A 17887-nucleotide genomic window follows, 5' to 3' on the forward strand; every position below is an offset into this window, starting at 1 on the left:
CCCACTCTGAGGTGCATGTGTCCCACTCTGAGGTGCATGTGTCCCACTCTGAGGTGCATGTGTCCCACTCTGAGGTGCATGTGTCCCACTCTGAGGTGCATGTGTCCCACTCTGAGGTGCATGTGTCCCACTCTGAGGTGCATGTGTCCCACTCTGAGGTGCATGTGTCCCACACTGAGGTAAATGTGTCCCACACTGAGGTCCCACTCTGAGGTAAATGTGTCCCACTTTGAGGTAAATGTGTCCCACTTTGAGGTAAATGTGTCCCACTTTGAGGTAAATGTGTCCCACACTGAGGTAAATGTGTCCCACACTGAGGTAAATGTGTCCCACTCTGAGGTGCATGTGTCCCACTCTGAGGTACATGTGTCCCACTCTGAGGTACATGTGTCCCACACTGAGGTAAATGTGTCCCACACTGAGGTAAATGTGTCCCACACTGAGGTGCATGTGTCCCACTCTGAGGTGCATGTGTCCCACTCTGAGGTGCATGTGTCCCACTCTGAGGTGCATGTGTCCCACTCTGAGGTGCATGTGTCCCACTCTGAGGTGCATGTGTCCCACTCTGAGGTGCATGTGTCCCACACTGAGGTAAATGTGTCCCACACTGAGGTCCCACTCTGAGGTAAATGTGTCCCACTTTGAGGTAAATGTGTCCCACTTTGAGGTAAATGTGTCCCACTTTGAGGTAAATGTGTCCCACACTGAGGTAAATGTGTCCCACACTGAGGTAAATGTGTCCCACACTGAGGTAAATGTGTCCCACTCTGAGGTGCATGTGTCCCACTCTGAGGTACATGTGTCCCACACTGAGGTAAATGTGTCCCACACTGAGGTGCATGTGTCCCACTCTGAGGTGCATGTGTCCCACTCTGAGGTGCATGTGTCCCACTCTGAGGTACATGTGTCCCACTCTGAGGTACATGTGTCCCACTCTGAGGTAAATGTGTCCCACACTGAGGTAAATGTGTCCCACTCTGAGGTGCATGTGTCCCACTCTGAGGTGCATGTGTCCCACTCTGAGGTGCATGTGTCCCACACTGAGGTACATGTGTCCCACACTGAGGTCCCACTCTGAGGTAAATGTGTCCCACTCTGAGGTGCATGTGTCCCACTCTGAGGTGCATGTGTCCCACTCTGAGGTAAATGTGTCCCACTCTGAGGTGCATGTGTCCCACTCTGAGGTGCATGTGTCCCACACTGAGGTCCCACTCTGAGGTACATGTGTCCCACTCTGAGGTACATGTGTCCCACTCTGAGGTACATGTGTCCCACTCTGAGGTACATGTGTCCCACTCTGAGGTACATGTGTCCCACTCTGAGGTACAACATGTGTCCCACTCTGAGGTACATGTGTCCCACTCTGAGGTGCATGTGTCCCACTCTGAGGTAAATGTGTCCCACTCTGAGGTAAATGTGTCCCACTCTGAGGTAAATGTGTCCCACACTGAGGTAAATGTGTCCCACTCTGAGGTGCATGTGTCCCACTCTGAGGTGCATGTGTCCCACTCTGAGGTGCATGTGTCCCACTCTGAGGTGCATGTGTCCCACTCTGAGGTGCATGTGTCCCACTCTGAGGTGCATGTGTCCCACTCTGAGGTGCATGTGTCCCACTCTGAGGTGCATGTGTCCCACACTGAGGTCCCACTCTGAGGTAAATGTGTCCCACTCTGAGGTAAATGTGTCCCACACTGAGGTAAATGTGTCCCACACTGAGGTAAATGTGTCCCACACTGAGGTAAATGTGTCCCACACTGAGGTAAATGTGTCCCACTCTGAGGTAAATGTGTCCCACTCTGAGGTAAATGTGTCCCACTCTGAGGTAAATGTGTCCCACACTGAGGTAAATGTGTCCCACACTGAGGTAAATGTGTCCCACACTGAGGTACATGTGTCCCACTCTGAGGTACATGTGTCCCACTCTGAGGTACATGTGTCCCACTCTGAGGTACATGTGTCCCACTCTGAGGTCCCACTCTGAGGTAAATGTGTCCCACTCTGAGGTAAATGTGTCCCACACTGAGGTAAATGTGTCCCACACTGAGGTAAATGTGTCCCACACTGAGGTAAATGTGTCCCACACTGAGGTAAATGTGTCCCACTCTGAGGTAAATGTGTCCCACTCTGAGGTAAATGTGTCCCACTCTGAGGTAAATGTGTCCCACTCTGAGGTAAATGTGTCCCACACTGAGGTAAATGTGTCCCACACTGAGGTACATGTGTCCCACTCTGAGGTACATGTGTCCCACTCTGAGGTACATGTGTCCCACTCTGAGGTACATGTGTCCCACTCTGAGGTCCCACTCTGAGGTAAATGTCCCACTCTGAGGTGCATGTGTCCCACTCTGAGGTGCATGTGTCCCACTCTGAGGTGCATGTGTCCCACTCTGAGGTGCATGTGTCCCACTCTGAGGTCCCACTCTGAGGTAAATGTCCCACTCTGAGGTGCATGTGTCCCACTCTGAGGTACATGTGTCCCACTCTGAGGTCCCACTCTGAGGTAAATGTCCCACTCTGAGGTGCATGTGTCCCACTCTGAGGTCCCACTCTGAGGTGCATGTGTCCCACTCTGAGGTGCATGTGTCCCACTCTGAGGTGCATGTGTCCCACTCTGAGGTGCATGTGTCCCACTCTGAGGTGCATGTGTCCCACTCTGAGGTGCATGTGTCCCACTCTGAGGTGCCTATGTCCCACTCTGAGGTACATGTGTCCCACTCTGAGGTCCCACTCTGAGGTAAATGTGTCCCACTCTGAGGTACATGTGTCCCACTCTGAGGTCCCACTCTGAGGTAAATGTCCCACTCTGAGGTGCATGTGTCCCACTCTGAGGTCCCACTCTGAGGTGCATGTGTCCCACTCTGAGGTGCATGTGTCCCACTCTGAGGTGCATGTGTCCCACTCTGAGGTGCATGTGTCCCACTCTGAGGTGCATGTGTCCCACTCTGAGGTGCATGTGTCCCACACTGAGGTACATGTGTCCCACTCTGAGGTCAATGTCCCACTCTGAGGTGCATGTGTCCCACTCTGAGGTCCCACTCTGAGGTGCATGTGTCCCACTCTGAGGTCCCACTCTGAGGTGCATGTGTCCCACTCTGAGGTGCATGTGTCCCACTCTGAGGTGCATGTGTCCCACTCTGAGGTGCATGTGTCCCACACTGAGGTAAATGTGTCCCACACTGAGGTAAATGTGTCCCACACTGAGGTAAATGTGTCCCACACTGAGGTAAATGTGTCCCACTCTGAGGTGCATGTGTCCCACTCTGAGGTGCATGTGTCCCACTCTGAGGTGCATGTGTCCCACTCTGAGGTGCATGTGTCCCACTCTGAGGTGCATGTGTCCCACTCTGAGGTACATGTGTCCCACACTGAGGTCCCACTCTGAGGTAAATGTGTCCCACTCTGAGGTACATGTGTCCCACACTGAGGTCCCACTCTGAGGTAAATGTGTCCCACTCTGAGGTGCATGTGTCCCACTCTGAGGTGCATGTGTCCCACTCTGAGGTGCATGTGTCCCACTCTGAGGTGCATGTGTCCCACTCTGAGGTGCATGTGTCCCACACTGAGGTACATGTGTCCCACACTGAGGTCCCACACTGAGGTCCCACTCTGAGGTACATGTGTCCCACTCTGAGGTACATGTGTCCCACTCTGAGGTACATGTGTCCCACTCTGAGGTACATGTGTCCCACTCTGAGGTAAATGTGTCCCACACTGAGGTAAATGTGTCCCACTCTGAGGTGCATGTGTCCCACTCTGAGGTGCATGTGTCCCACACTGAGGTACATGTGTCCCACACTGAGGTCCCACTCTGAGGTAAATGTGTCCCACTCTGAGGTACATGTGTCCCACTCTGAGGTGCATGTGTCCCACTCTGAGGTAAATGTGTCCCACACTGAGGTAAATGTGTCCCACACTGAGGTAAATGTGTCCCACACTGAGGTAAATGTGTCCCACACTGAGGTAAATGTGTCCCACACTGAGGTAAATGTGTCCCACACTGAGGTAAATGTGTCCCACTCTGAGGTAAATGTGTCCCACTCTGAGGTAAATGTGTCCCACTCTGAGGTAAATGTGTCCCACACTGAGGTAAATGTGTCCCACACTGAGGTAAATGTGTCCCACTCTGAGGTAAATGTGTCCCACTCTGAGGTAAATGTGTCCCACTCTGAGGTGCATGTGTCCCACTCTGAGGTGCATGTGTCCCACTCTGAGGTGCATGTGTCCCACTCTGAGGTGCATGTGTCCCACTCTGAGGTGCATGTGTCCCACTCTGAGGTGCATGTGTCCCACACTGAGGTAAATGTGTCCCACACTGAGGTCCCACTCTGAGGTAAATGTGTCCCACTTTGAGGTAAATGTGTCCCACTTTGAGGTAAATGTGTCCCACACTGAGGTAAATGTGTCCCACACTGAGGTAAATGTGTCCCACTCTGAGGTGCATGTGTCCCACTCTGAGGTACATGTGTCCCACACTGAGGTAAATGTGTCCCACACTGAGGTAAATGTGTCCCACACTGAGGTGCATGTGTCCCACTCTGAGGTGCATGTGTCCCACTCTGAGGTGCATGTGTCCCACTCTGAGGTGCATGTGTCCCACTCTGAGGTGCATGTGTCCCACACTGAGGTAAATGTGTCCCACACTGAGGTCCCACTCTGAGGTAAATGTGTCCCACTTTGAGGTAAATGTGTCCCACTTTGAGGTAAATGTGTCCCACTTTGAGGTAAATGTGTCCCACACTGAGGTAAATGTGTCCCACACTGAGGTAAATGTGTCCCACACTGAGGTAAATGTGTCCCACTCTGAGGTGCATGTGTCCCACTCTGAGGTACATGTGTCCCACACTGAGGTAAATGTGTCCCACACTGAGGTAAATGTGTCCCACACTGAGGTGCATGTGTCCCACACTGAGGTACATGTGTCCCACACTGAGGTCCCACTCTGAGGTACATGTGTCCCACTCTGAGGTACATGTGTCCCACTCTGAGGTACATGTGTCCCACTCTGAGGTGCATGTGTCCCACTCTGAGGTAAATGTGTCCCACTCTGAGGTGCATGTGTCCCACACTGAGGTCCCACTCTGAGGTACATGTGTCCCACTCTGAGGTACATGTGTCCCACTCTGAGGTACATGTGTCCCACTCTGAGGTACATGTGTCCCACTCTGAGGTACATGTGTCCCACTCTGAGGTACATGTGTCCCACTCTGAGGTACATGTGTCCCACTCTGAGGTACAACATGTGTCCCACTCTGAGGTACATGTGTCCCACTCTGAGGTGCATGTGTCCCACTCTGAGGTAAATGTGTCCCACTCTGAGGTAAATGTGTCCCACACTGAGGTAAATGTGTCCCACTCTGAGGTGCATGTGTCCCACTCTGAGGTGCATGTGTCCCACTCTGAGGTGCATGTGTCCCACTCTGAGGTGCATGTGTCCCACTCTGAGGTGCATGTGTCCCACTCTGAGGTGCATGTGTCCCACTCTGAGGTGCATGTGTCCCACTCTGAGGTGCATGTGTCCCACTCTGAGGTAAATGTGTCCCACACTGAGGTCCCACTCTGAGGTAAATGTGTCCCACTTTGAGGTAAATGTGTCCCACTTTGAGGTAAATGTGTCCCACACTGAGGTAAATGTGTCCCACACTGAGGTGCATGTGTCCCACACTGAGGTGCATGTGTCCCACTCTGAGGTGCATGTGTCCCACTCTGAGGTGCATGTGTCCCACTCTGAGGTACATGTGTCCCACACTGAGGTAAATGTGTCCCACTCTGAGGTACATGTGTCCCACACTGAGGTAAATGTGTCCCACACTGAGGTGCATGTGTCCCACTCTGAGGTGCATGTGTCCCACTCTGAGGTAAATGTGTCCCACTCTGAGGTAAATGTGTCCCACACTGAGGTAAATGTCCCATACTGAGGTAAATGTCAATCTCCAACTAAAACTTTATTCCTTTTTCTTTGTCATTTTAATGTTGGTTTCAATGAGGAAGAATTAGAAATGTTTTTTCTCCATCTGTTAGAGAAGTTCTGAGCCGTTCACACCGTCGCAGTGCGATAAAGTTACGGTAACGCACATTGGCGCAGTGAGCTGAGCTTCACTTAAAGAAGGAGCTTCACTCAAATCCTGGGAGGTCAAAAAAAAAAAAAACTCCAACTAAAAATGTTATAATGTTCACTTGTTAAAAAAAAAAAAAAATGAAAACATTATAACCTCAGTGTGGTTACCCCTAGCAACACAAGATAAGGGCGCCCAGTTCAAATTCCTTTTGCTAAAAAAGAGAGGTTAGAATGTTCACTTGTGCTTTTTTGTTCTGTTTTTTTTTTTTTTTTTGTTTACATTCTAACATTTCTCTTTTTTAGCAAAAGGAATTTGAACTGGATGCCCTTATGTTGGTTGTTAGGGGTAACCACACTGAGGTTATAATGTTTAAAAAAAATAAAGTGTGGTTACCCCTAGCAACACAACATAAGGGCATCCAGTTAGAATTACATTTTGTCCCCATTGCTGAGATTTCCCCCCTCACTTCCTGTCCTTTAGCCACAACAGAAAGTGAGAGGAAGTCCCAGCAACGTGGGGGAATCCCAGAACTAGTGTCCCCATTGGGGAAATTTTCCTTCTTTTCCTGTCCCATACCCAAACCAGCAAGTGAGAGGAAATCCCTCCAACGTGAGAGAATCCCAGAACGAATGCCCCTGTTGGGGAGGTTCCCCCTTCCCTGTCCTATAATCAAACCAGGAAGTGAGAAGGACTTCTTGAACTAATTTCCCCATTGTGGAGATTTCCTCTCACTTTCTGTCCCATAGTCAAAACAGGAAGTGAGAGAAAATCCCTCCAAAGTAAAGAAATCCCAGAACTAGTGTCCCTATTGGGGAGATTTCCCTTAGTTTCCTGTCCCATAGTCTCAAGAGAAAGTCCCTTCAAATTAAGGGAATCCCAGAACTAATGTCCCTAGTGGGGAGATTTCCCTTAATTTCCTGTCCCATAGTCTCAAGAGGGAGTAAGATAAAATCCCTCTAGAAATAAAGTCCCCCATTGGAGGGGATTTCCCCTCACTTCCTGTCCTATAGCCCCAACAGGAAGTGAGAGGAAATCCCAGAACCAGTGTCCCCATTAGGGAGATTTACCTTTACTTCCTGTCCCGTAGTCTCAAGAGGAAGTCCCTTCAAACTAAGGGAATCCTAGAAACAACGTCCCCATTGGAGGAGATTTCCAGTCACTTCCTGTCCCATAGCCAAAACAGGAAGTAAGGGAGGGGGACTCTGATAATGGGGTTGATGGAATTTGGACAGCTGGGCGGAGTCTTAAAACACGCCTCCTTCTCATTTCTATATATATTATATATGTATATATATTTTGTTAAGCGCTGTGCAAACTGTTGGCGCTATATAAATCCTGTATAATAATAATAATAATATATTATAGTCATTATTTTTTTTCTCCATCCCAGCTGAAAGTGGTATAGCCCATACACGGGTGATGGTATGGGGGGGAGGGTGGGACTGGTGGTTTAGCCCATACACGGGGTGATGGTATGTGGGGGGGGTGGTTTAGCTGATACAAAGGATGATGACGGGGGGGGGGGGGGGGGCGGGGATTGTACACTATTCTCAGTGTGGTCTTCTGATTGCAGGGCCTGGTGGGCATTGTCACCGGAGGAGCCTCGGGTCTCGGCCGGGCCACCGTGGAGCGGTTGGTGCGCCAAGGAGCCAGCGCCGTCATCTTGGATTTGCCGACTTCGGACGGCAGCAACGTGGCCAAGTCCCTCGGAGAGAAATGTGCCTTCGCTCCCACTGATGTAGGTATAGAGCAGACTGCGCTGCCTCCTGGAGGCTGATAGAAGAACCTGCAACCACGTGTAATGGTATAGAAATGCCCATCCTGTCCGCCAACTCTGTAAACATTAAGGCCTGGTGTGCCGTGCGATCCGACTCCGATCAGCACAGTGATCATCCCCTGAGTTTAGCATGTCAGTTTTTCCTTTTTCTTTTACTTGTTTTTTTTTTTTTTTTTTTTTTAAACAAAATTTATTGAGATGTTACAGTGAAAAAGCAGCATTATCAGGAGGAGAGGTTATCCATGGCAGCTTGGTATGGCATCCCTAGCCCTTTACTTAATTCTCTAGTGGCAGTGATAGGCGATCTTTACCTAGGCGGTGGTTCTGATTGTCGCTTGTCCGTAATGTCACACACTTTCCCGGCAAGCAGAGAAATGCGTTGCCCATCAGCAGATATGCAGCGCTGCTTTTTAACCACCTCCTTCCCATGCCTGTTCTGACACTTTTTTTTTTTTTTTTTTTTTATTTCTTTGTTTTAGTCACACTGTGCCTTTTGGCATACTTTGCATTTGGAGTATTAGAGTCCATTCACACTGCCGCGACTTGTGTGCCCTCAAGTCGCCCCAAGTCGCTTGACATAACAAAAGCAATGTTAATCAATCAGTGCCGTCTTAATTGGCACTACTGAAGTCGCTCCAACTTCTGAAAAGGGTCCTCTACTACTTTGAGGCGACTTGTATCCGACTTGTCCCATAGACTTCAATGGGAGTCGCCTCCTTATCTTATTTGAAGCGACTTGTGATCCGATTTTCCATTAAAATGGTCCTGAACCAGAAAAAAAGATCATGCCTGCCTCCAAAGACGCCCGATAAATGCCTGCAACAAAAACGCCCAGGTGGAGCGGAGCCCTATGCCTGTGCTACCAATAATTATAATAGAAACAATCTTTTTTTTTTTTTTTTCTGGTTCTGGAGATGCTACAGAGCTGAAACTTCACAGGAACACTTTTTAGACCCCCAGACACTAAATCCAAAGAAATCTCTTTTGTTTTTTTTGTTTTTTTCAATCATTTTTTCAATAATTGGCTCTCTATCAAAAACGACAATTTTTAAGAACTTTTTTTTGTGTGATTGAGCATGACCCAGAACCATCCTATTTTGATTGGCCAAATACAAAGTCGTCTATCATACAAGTCGCGCTGAATACGTGCAAAGTCGCTCTAACAAGTCGCCCCTTATGAGGCGACTTTCTGGTCGTGGCAGTGTGAATGGGGTCTTACAATTTGGATAGTTCACCACACAATTTTATTGAAATTATTTGATCATGTGAGCACACTTCAGGATAGCGCACTTTTATTTTATCTTTTTTCTATTCTGACACCTCGCTCCTACGAGTAAAAATATCTTTTTTTTTTTTTTGCTAGAAAATTACTTGGAACATATATATATATATACTTTTTTTTTTTTACGCAGAGACCATAGAGAATAAAATAGTGTGTGTTGCAATTTTTTTTTTTTTTTTTGTCTAGTTATTTGCGCAGTGGTTTTTTTTCAAACGCATTTTTTTTGGGGGAAAAAAAACACATTCATGAATTTAAAAAAATACAGTAAAGTTAGCCAGTTTTTTTTTTTTCTTTTTTTTTTTTTTTGTATAATGTGAAAGATAATGTTATATTGAGTAAATAGATAACTGACATGTCACACTTAAAAAAAAAAAAATCTCCATTGGTGACGCTTTAAACGCCAAAGAATGCATTAAGATTAAAAAAATAAAACCTTTCTGACTTTACAACTCCTTTTTAATTTGAGAACAAGAAATGTCAGAAATAGGCCTTGTCCTTAAGTGGTTAAAGTGAATGGGACTGTTGATGATTCAACAGTAGGTCAGAGGAGGAGCCGCTGCAGGTCAGCATCAAGCCTTTTTACTAGTGACTTAAATGAAATCCACCCCCCCCCCCCCCCCCTGCTTCTAAGCCAATCACTGCTCCTGGTGTGAAGGAGCTCTTGGGCTTTAATGAATATAAATGGTTCGGTCTTCTATCAGCTTTGGTAAATATATCTCTAACCTCTCCCAGTGCTCTGACCTTGCAGCACACGTGGTAATCCCTGGAGTCCAAATGTCAGTTCAATGTACAATAACTGTGAGTGAGAAGAATAGCAATCTGCTGGCACATAATAAAGAAGTCTGTTTTATTTTATTAGTAAGAGGCGGCTTTCACTCTGATCTGTTTTTGCTCAGTTAAAAAGTGTAAGAAAAATGCATCCCTCAGGGGTCTTCAAACTATGGCCCTCCGGTTGTTCAGGAACTACAATTCCCATCATGCCCAGTCCATGTCTGAGAATGTCAGAGTTTTACAATGCATCATGGGATGTGTAGTTCTGCAACAGCTGGAGGGCCGTAGTTTGAGGATCCCTGCTTTAAATCCTATGTAGCTCTTCACACTGGTCTCTTCAGTTGCAGTAAAAAGGAAAAAATAATAATAAATAAAATCCTGCTTGCTGCATTGGTGCATGTTTATTCTGGTACAAACACACCAAAAACCCATCCCACCATATTGAAATGAATAGAAAGCGCATCAAAAATGCAACACCACTGTGGGAAGTTCTGAAGCCCAGGTTCACTGCACGACCAGGGAGATCACATTCTATTTAACGATGCCCTTCTATTCAACTTGATTTTTGGAAAAGGTTCCTGGTGGACTTCAGTGCGATTTTTAGCGCCATAGACTTCTGTGTTCGCTCACAGAAGTTGCATCAGTTGCATCGCTTTCCTATGCGATTGTTGATGGATTTTTTTTTTTTTTTTTTTTATTGGCGTGTTTTTTTTTTTTTTTTTTTTTTTTTTTTTTTTTGCCCTCACCTCTCCTCCCTGGTCTTCCTTCATCCATCAATACAGCTGAGATTTTGGAGCCATCTGTCGAACCTTTGATCCTTCCTTCATTTTATTGATCGATCTTTCCTTTCTTTGATTAATCCCTCCTTCACTTGATCCTTACTTTAAATAATTGTTCTATCCTTCTATTGAGCGATTATTCAAAGGAAAGCTCCCTGGTCTTCCTTCATCCATCAATACAGCTGAGATTTTGGAGCCTTCCGTCGATCAGTTGACCCTTTGATCCTTCCTTCATTCTATTGATCGATCTTTTCCTTCCTTCGATCAGTCCCTCCTTTACTTGATCGATCCTTTAAATAATTGTTCTATCCTTGTATTCAGCGATTAGTCAAAAGAAAGCTCAAATAATCAATCGACGGAAGGATCCAAATGATCAATCAAAGAAGGGGATGATCAATCGAAAAGAAGGATTGATTCAAAGGAAGGATCCGAATGATCTATTGAAGGAAGGATGCAAAAATTATTCGAAGGAAAGATTAATCAAAGGAAGGAAGGATGGAATGATTATTTGAAGGATTGATTGATCAAAGGAAAGATTGAATAATCAATTGAAGGAAGGATTAATTCAAAGGAAGGATCGAATGATCAGTCAAAAAAGGAATTATCAATCGAAGGAAGGATGGATTCAAAGGAAGGCTCAAATGATTGTTCGAAGGGAGGATGGTCAAAAGAAGGATGGAATGATTAATCGAAGGAAAGATTGATCAAAGGAGAGATCGAATGATCAATCAAAGGATGGAAAGATTAATTGGAGGATTGATCAAAGGGAAGATTGAAGGATTAATTCTAAGGAAGGATCGAATGATCAATCAAAGAAAGGAATCCTCAGTCAAAGGAAGGATCAAATGATTAATCAAAGGGAGGATTGGTCAAAGGAAGGATGGAATGTATAATCTAAGTAAAGATTGATCAAAGGAGAGATCGAATGATCAATCGAAGGAAGGATTGATTAAAACAAAGGATCAATCAAAGAAAGCAATGATCAATCCAGGGAAGAATGGAATGATTAATCGAAGGAGCGATCGAATGATCAATCAAAGGAAGGATTGATTCAAAAGGATTGAATGAATAATCGAAGGAAGGATTGGTTGATTAAAGGAAGGAGCGAATCATTCGATGGAATGATCAAAACCGCTTCAGTGTGAATCTAGCCTTTAGGTAGCAAGAATGACTCATCGAGGAGAGGTGAAGGGTTAAAAAAAGGATACTGATCCATTGTAGCAAAGGAATGCTTCTCATCTATGCTGATGCAACTTCTGTGATATAACATAGAATTTATGGGGCTGAAATATCACTGAAGTCGGCCTATAATGTGATTTCACTCCTCATGCAAATCTGTGAGAACTTCTAAAGTCACATTGAAGTCCTATCAAAGTCACATCAATAGTTGCACTGGAAATGGCATTAGAATAGCGGGAAGCAATATGGGAAAAGTGCAACGCAAAAAATGCATAATGCGTTCGTTAAATTTAATGCCTGCATATTATTATTTTTTTTTTTTTTAATGCATTTTTCATACAGAGCTGTGTCAAAAAAAGCCTTACTTATCTGCCTTGTTTTGGCCGCACAGCGCTCTTTTCATTTTACTTATGACTGTGTGATTGGGGATGCTGACGGATTGTAAAGAGTAATGATGGTTTGTAAAGTGCGGTAACCCTTAGAAACCAGTTATATTCAAGATCAGTTAACCACAGGGCCGGCACATTTTCCATGACACATTTTTTCCACCAGCTTGCCAGAAGTGCAAATATACACTTGCAGCTCCCAAGTTCAGAGCTATGGCATCCTCCAGTGTAGTGTCACACCTCTGACCAGTGGGGGGGGGGTACATTGCAGAGAGGCATAGCTTTCTCTATGGAGCTGGAGGGACCTATTTAGTTGCTTTGAGTTACTGCCTTTTGCACATTGTGCCATATTGAATACGCTTGCTGGTGAATCCACACGCAGGTCTGATTAAATTGATTCTTTTTCTGGTGATTGTAGGTGACCTCGGAGTCGGATGTAAACAATGCGCTGGAACTGGCGCGCTCCAAGTTTGGCGGGGTGAATATCGCGGTTAACTGCGCTGGGATTGCCGTCGCTATCAAAACCTTCAACAAGAGCAAACTGAGGCCACACAGCCTGGAAGATTTCCAGAAAGTCATAACTGTGAGTGCATTGCACGATCTATCGATGGATAGATCGATTTGAATGATTTAGGATGTTCTGGAATTTTATGGTGCTGATTTAAATAAGTGTTTTTTATTTACATTAAATTTCACCTGTGCTCAGACTATAAACATTTAAAGTACTGGGTAAAAAAAAAAAAAAACACTTTATAATCTGGTGCTGAGAACTGAGCGATCAAAGACCGCTGATCCCTCGGTTCTCAGCCTTCAGTGACGGTCAGTCATCAGCTCTCTGCTCTTCCCCCTCCGGTGCTCACTGTAGCACTGGGCCGTGGAGGGGGCGGGAACAGCTGGCTCAGTTTCCCAGTGGCTTGCTGAGAGGCTGGGTGAATCCTGACATTAACCATTTGAAGACCAGGCCTTGTCTGGCACTTTTTGTTTACAAGTTTTTAAATCATCAATAAATTATATTTAGACCCTAGGGCAGTGGTTCTCAAATCCGGTCCTCGGGACCCACCAACAGGCCAGGTTTGCAAGATAACTAAATTACATCACAGGTGATCTTATTTGCTTCTCAGTGATTGCAGTATTCTAGTCTGCATCCCCCAAGGTAATACTTAAAATCTGGCCTGTTAGTGGGTCCCGAGGACCGGATTTGAGAACCACTGCCCTAGGGCAGTGATGGTGAACCTTGGCACCCCAGATGATTTGGAACTACATTTCCCATGGTGCTCAACTACTCTGCGGAGTGCATGAGCATTATGGGAAATGTAGTTCCAAAACATCTGGGGTGCCAAGGTTCGTCATCACTGCCCTAGGAAATAAAATAGCGATCGTTGCAATTTTTTTTATTTAAAAAAAAAAAAAATACATTTTAATTAATAAAATAAAAAAAAATGTATTTATTATATCATACCCCAATTTATTTATTTTTTCTAAAATGTGAAAGCTGTTATGCAGAATAATTAGATGCCTAACAACATGTCATATGCTTTAAAATTGCGCGTGCCTGTGGAATGGTGACAAACTACCGTACTTTAAAATCTCCATAAGCGATGCTTTAAAATTTTTTTACAGGTTACCAGTTTAGAATTACAGAGAAGGTCAAGCCCTAGAATTATTTGTTCTCGCTCCAACGTTCGCAGCGATACCTCACATGTGGTGCAAATACTTTTTTTATACCTTTTTTTTTATATATGCGTGTGCGACTCGCTTTTGAGCACGGAGGGATGGGGGTGCTTTACTTTTTAGTTCAATCATTTTTATTCAAGATTGTCCAATACAGAAAAATGCAAAAAGAACAAAAATTCTTATAACGGGGCATAGGTATGATTGGTACAGTCATGAAAAGAGGCATAAGAAACATCAATTTAACATTTCTTCCCATAAAGGGCTAACGCTAAACTAGCTCCGCCAGGGCTGGTCTGGCCCCTCACATTCCAGGGTACCCCAATGGGAACAAACTGTACGCCCGGTCGGTGGAAGGACCATCCCACACCCAAGGGCTCCAGTTCCAGGGTGCTTTTACTTTTTTACTCATTTATTTTACAACCTCCCTTGTAATAAAAATAAGGATGACAGTTCCTCTTTAGGGAGAGATCTGTGGTCAAAGAAAAAAAGAAAAAAAAAAAACCCAATTATTATTATTTTCTTTGTGATTTTTAAAAAAAAAAAAAAAAAATTATTTTAATTATTTACTTCCACCCTGGACCAGAAGTGATGTCATGATGTCGCTCTGGTCCTCCAAGGCCATAGAGGTGATCAAAGAGGAATTCATTTTTGATCATCTGTTGGAAAGCTGGCCACACGGTCAGATCATTTCTCAGGTGATCCTGCGGAAATGGTAAGCCTTAGACACCGGCCGGTGGGGGCGAGGGGCTTTTGAAAGCGTACCAGCGGCTCATGAGCTGCTCGGAGTGCTTTCCTGAGAAAGCCAGGAACAAGGCTACTTGCCGAAACATGTAAGCATTTGATTTACTCCTGTGCAAGAAATAAAGATATTCATATGAATGTTGAAGTTTCTGGCTACTACTATTGCTTTATGCTGAATTCTGGTGTATTGAGGACACTATAAAGAGCCAGAGCAGCACCTGTCTTGGCTTCCATGTGCAATTCACTGATCTGTTCCCAGTTGTGCTGCATTTTTTTCCTAATTTCCGCACAGTTCAGGTTCCTCTGTATGATGCGTTTTTTTTTTTTTTTTTTTTTTAATTTTATTATTATTATGACCTTTTTTAGGTGAACATCGGGGGTACATTTAATGTCATTCGCCTGGCTACAGGAGAGATGATCAAGAACGAGCCGGATAAAGACGGACAGCGGGGGGTCATAGTCAACACTGCCAGCATCGCCGCTTTTGATGGACAGGTCAGGATTTTAAAGTAGCAAACTACAAACCTTATATGTTAATGGTTAAAAGCGAAGTTGGTGGTGTGTGTGTGTGGTGGTGTTTTATTTAATTTTATATTTTTTTTGAGAAATCCTACTGACCTAGGTAGATGTAGCGTCTGTCCCCCTGCCAACTCCAAAGTGGGGTACACACTACAAGAAAATTGAGTGAACGGTCTTCCGAATTATTTTTATTTTTTTTTCTTCTCGTTTCACAGCAAATCGGAAACTGATGAACGTAAATTAGTATCAAGATTCTCCTACAACAAAGGCTTTTTGATTTGTTTGTTTCTGATCATTTATAGTCTTTCTTTTCTGATTTTTTTTTCTTGTACATAAAAAAAAAAAAAAATGTTTGCCCGATTTTTTTCTTATTGTGTGTATGAGCCCAAAGGCTCGTATGCAAGATAAAAAAAATAGTAGGTAAAGTGGGTTCCCCCCCGTGGAACTCGCCAGCTCCCCTGTCCTGTAAAATAAATCAATTGTAAAAATAAATAATTAAAAGTAAATAGTAGGTAAAATTTAGTCTGATGAACAATCTGCTGATTTTCGGATCGTTAGTACGGTGCTTTCGACAGCCAATTATGAATTTTCGGGGGGACAAAAACTGGATGTGCAGGCTATAAAATATTTATGGTATGTGAACACAACATTCGATTTTTCGTTTAGGCCCCTTTCATGGTTGTGCGACTTGGGACTGTAGAGTCGCATGACAAGTCCTACTCCATGATTTCCAATGAGTACTGTTCATATTGTGCGCCTTCAAGTCGCAACAACTTCAAAATAGTCCCTGCACAACACTGGGCCGATTTTTTGACTTTCAAAATGCAGTTTATTGAAAGAAAACCTATACAGTCAATTACTGCAACACCGGATAACCTGAACCCTCTCTCGATCCAGCCTTGTCCGCGACTGTCTCAGCCAATCGGGACTCCCCTCCTGATTGGCTAAGACACAGCAACGGTGCCATTGGCTCCCACCGCTGTCAGTCAAAATCAGTTAGCCAATAAGGAGAGAGAGGGCGCGGGGGCCAAACTGCAGCTCCATGTCTGAATGGACACAGGGAGCTGTGAATCTGCTCAGGTGATCCCTATAGCAAGCTGCTTGCTGTGGGGGCTCTCACCAGGAGGAAGGGGCCAGGAGAGCCAAAGAGGGACCCGAGAAGAGGAGGATCCAGGCTGCTCTGTGCAAAACCCAACTGTTATTTTCATTAAAAAAAAAAATAAAAAGAGACTTTCAATCACTTTAATAGATCATTAAATGCATTTTTAAAGACAAGGCATGTAAGTACCTGAACGTGACCTGGTATCGGCCTCTAGCAGTCCCTGTACAGCAGGCCTACAGTATGAAAGAGAAAAAGCAGAACAAGGAGCCAATCGGTTCACAAGCTGTCCAGAAGCATGCTGATTGTAGGAGAGAGCAGAGTGACCGAGAGATGAGCCCATCACTGTCCTGCTGTTCCTTTTACCCTCCAGTTACAGTCTGGAGACAATTCCAGAACAATCTGGGCTCAGGGGTAGTGGGATGAATAATGGCTGTCAGACTGAGGGCATCTAGTGGTAGAAAAAAAGTACTGCAGGGGAGATTTCTGTCCTAAAACGGGCGGAGTTCTGACAGTTGGCCCATAGAAGCATGGGTGCTGCGGCCCCTCAGCTGTTGCGGAACTACAAGTCCCATGAGGCATCCCAAGGCTGACAGTTACAATCATGCAGTGCCGGGACAAGGTCATCCAGGGCAAGGATGCCAAACAGAGCCCCCCCCCCCCTTCCCTTAGGTTTAGGGTCAAGGTGCCGCCCCCCCCACATCCCTGCAATAAACCATGGTTCAGTGCTGGGACAAGGTCATCCAGCACCCAGGGCAAGGATGCCAAACAGAGCCCCCTTCCCTTCCCTTAGGTTTAGGGTCAAGGTACCCCCCCCCCCCCCATCCCTGCAATAAACCATTGTGCCCAGGGCAACCTCCCCTCCTGCCCACTCCTTGTCCCGGCCCTGCAATCATGACTCCCAAAGACAGAGGCATGATGGGACTTGTAGTTCCACAACAGCTAAAGGGCCACAGGTTGAGCACCCATGAAAGTATGCGAGCACTGGTGGAAATGGGGGGGGGGGAGGGGTAATGATAGAACACAAAGCAACAAACATTTATTTCTAAATTTTTATTTTGCAGGTCGGACAAGCGGCATATTCGGCCTCCAAAGGAGGAATTGTAGGAATGACCCTGCCCATCGCTCGGGATCTGGCTCCGCTCGGAATTCGAGTTGTTACCATTGCTCCTGGTACTTATCTTTTTCTTAAAGTGACAGTGCGACCTTATTTTAAACACAGGGACATCATCACTGGGTCTCTATGCTTCTGTATGCAATGCAGATAGATTATGACTGGTGGGAGGGGCTGTACATAGCTTCCTGAGAACATCTCAGCCCCCTGCCTCAGTACTCCTCTCAAAAGCTCAGTCCTGATGCAAATAGTGGGAGGGGTTATGCAAATTTAGAATGCCTTGCTGGGTGGGTGTCAGTTAGGAGTGGGCGTTCCTAGGCAGGCTGTATTTGCATAGGTTATGCCCGCATGTGATGCAGAGCCTCCATGACTGTAGGAAATGAAATCCAATGAATGCAAGAGGTCTCCTGTGTGATCTGAGAGCCCGGGAACCAATCTGGTGCTTCCGCTGGGTTATCACAGAGTTGGCCGTAGACCAGATGGTCCCTGGCCCTTTCTATGCTCCTGGGA

The 17887-nt window shown here is 45.6% G+C and overlaps 1 protein-coding gene across 1 annotated transcript in view; it reads left to right on the plus strand.

Annotated features, from left to right (window-relative positions):
* The window catches only part of HSD17B10 (hydroxysteroid 17-beta dehydrogenase 10), a 33295-nt gene that overhangs the window by 11723 nt on the left and 3685 nt on the right, over nucleotides 1-17887 (plus strand). Inside the window, exons 2-5 of the mRNA XM_082263465.1 lie at nucleotides 7630-7794; nucleotides 12649-12813; nucleotides 15012-15140; nucleotides 17328-17436. Of these exons, the coding sequence (XP_082119591.1) occupies nucleotides 7630-7794; nucleotides 12649-12813; nucleotides 15012-15140; nucleotides 17328-17436 (568 nt within the window). The remainder of the gene's footprint in view (nucleotides 1-7629; nucleotides 7795-12648; nucleotides 12814-15011; nucleotides 15141-17327; nucleotides 17437-17887) is intronic.

This window comes from Pelophylax lessonae (assembly GCF_965119305.1).
Source record: "Pelophylax lessonae genome assembly, chromosome: 7".
Taxonomy (NCBI): domain Eukaryota; kingdom Metazoa; phylum Chordata; class Amphibia; order Anura; family Ranidae; genus Pelophylax; species Pelophylax lessonae.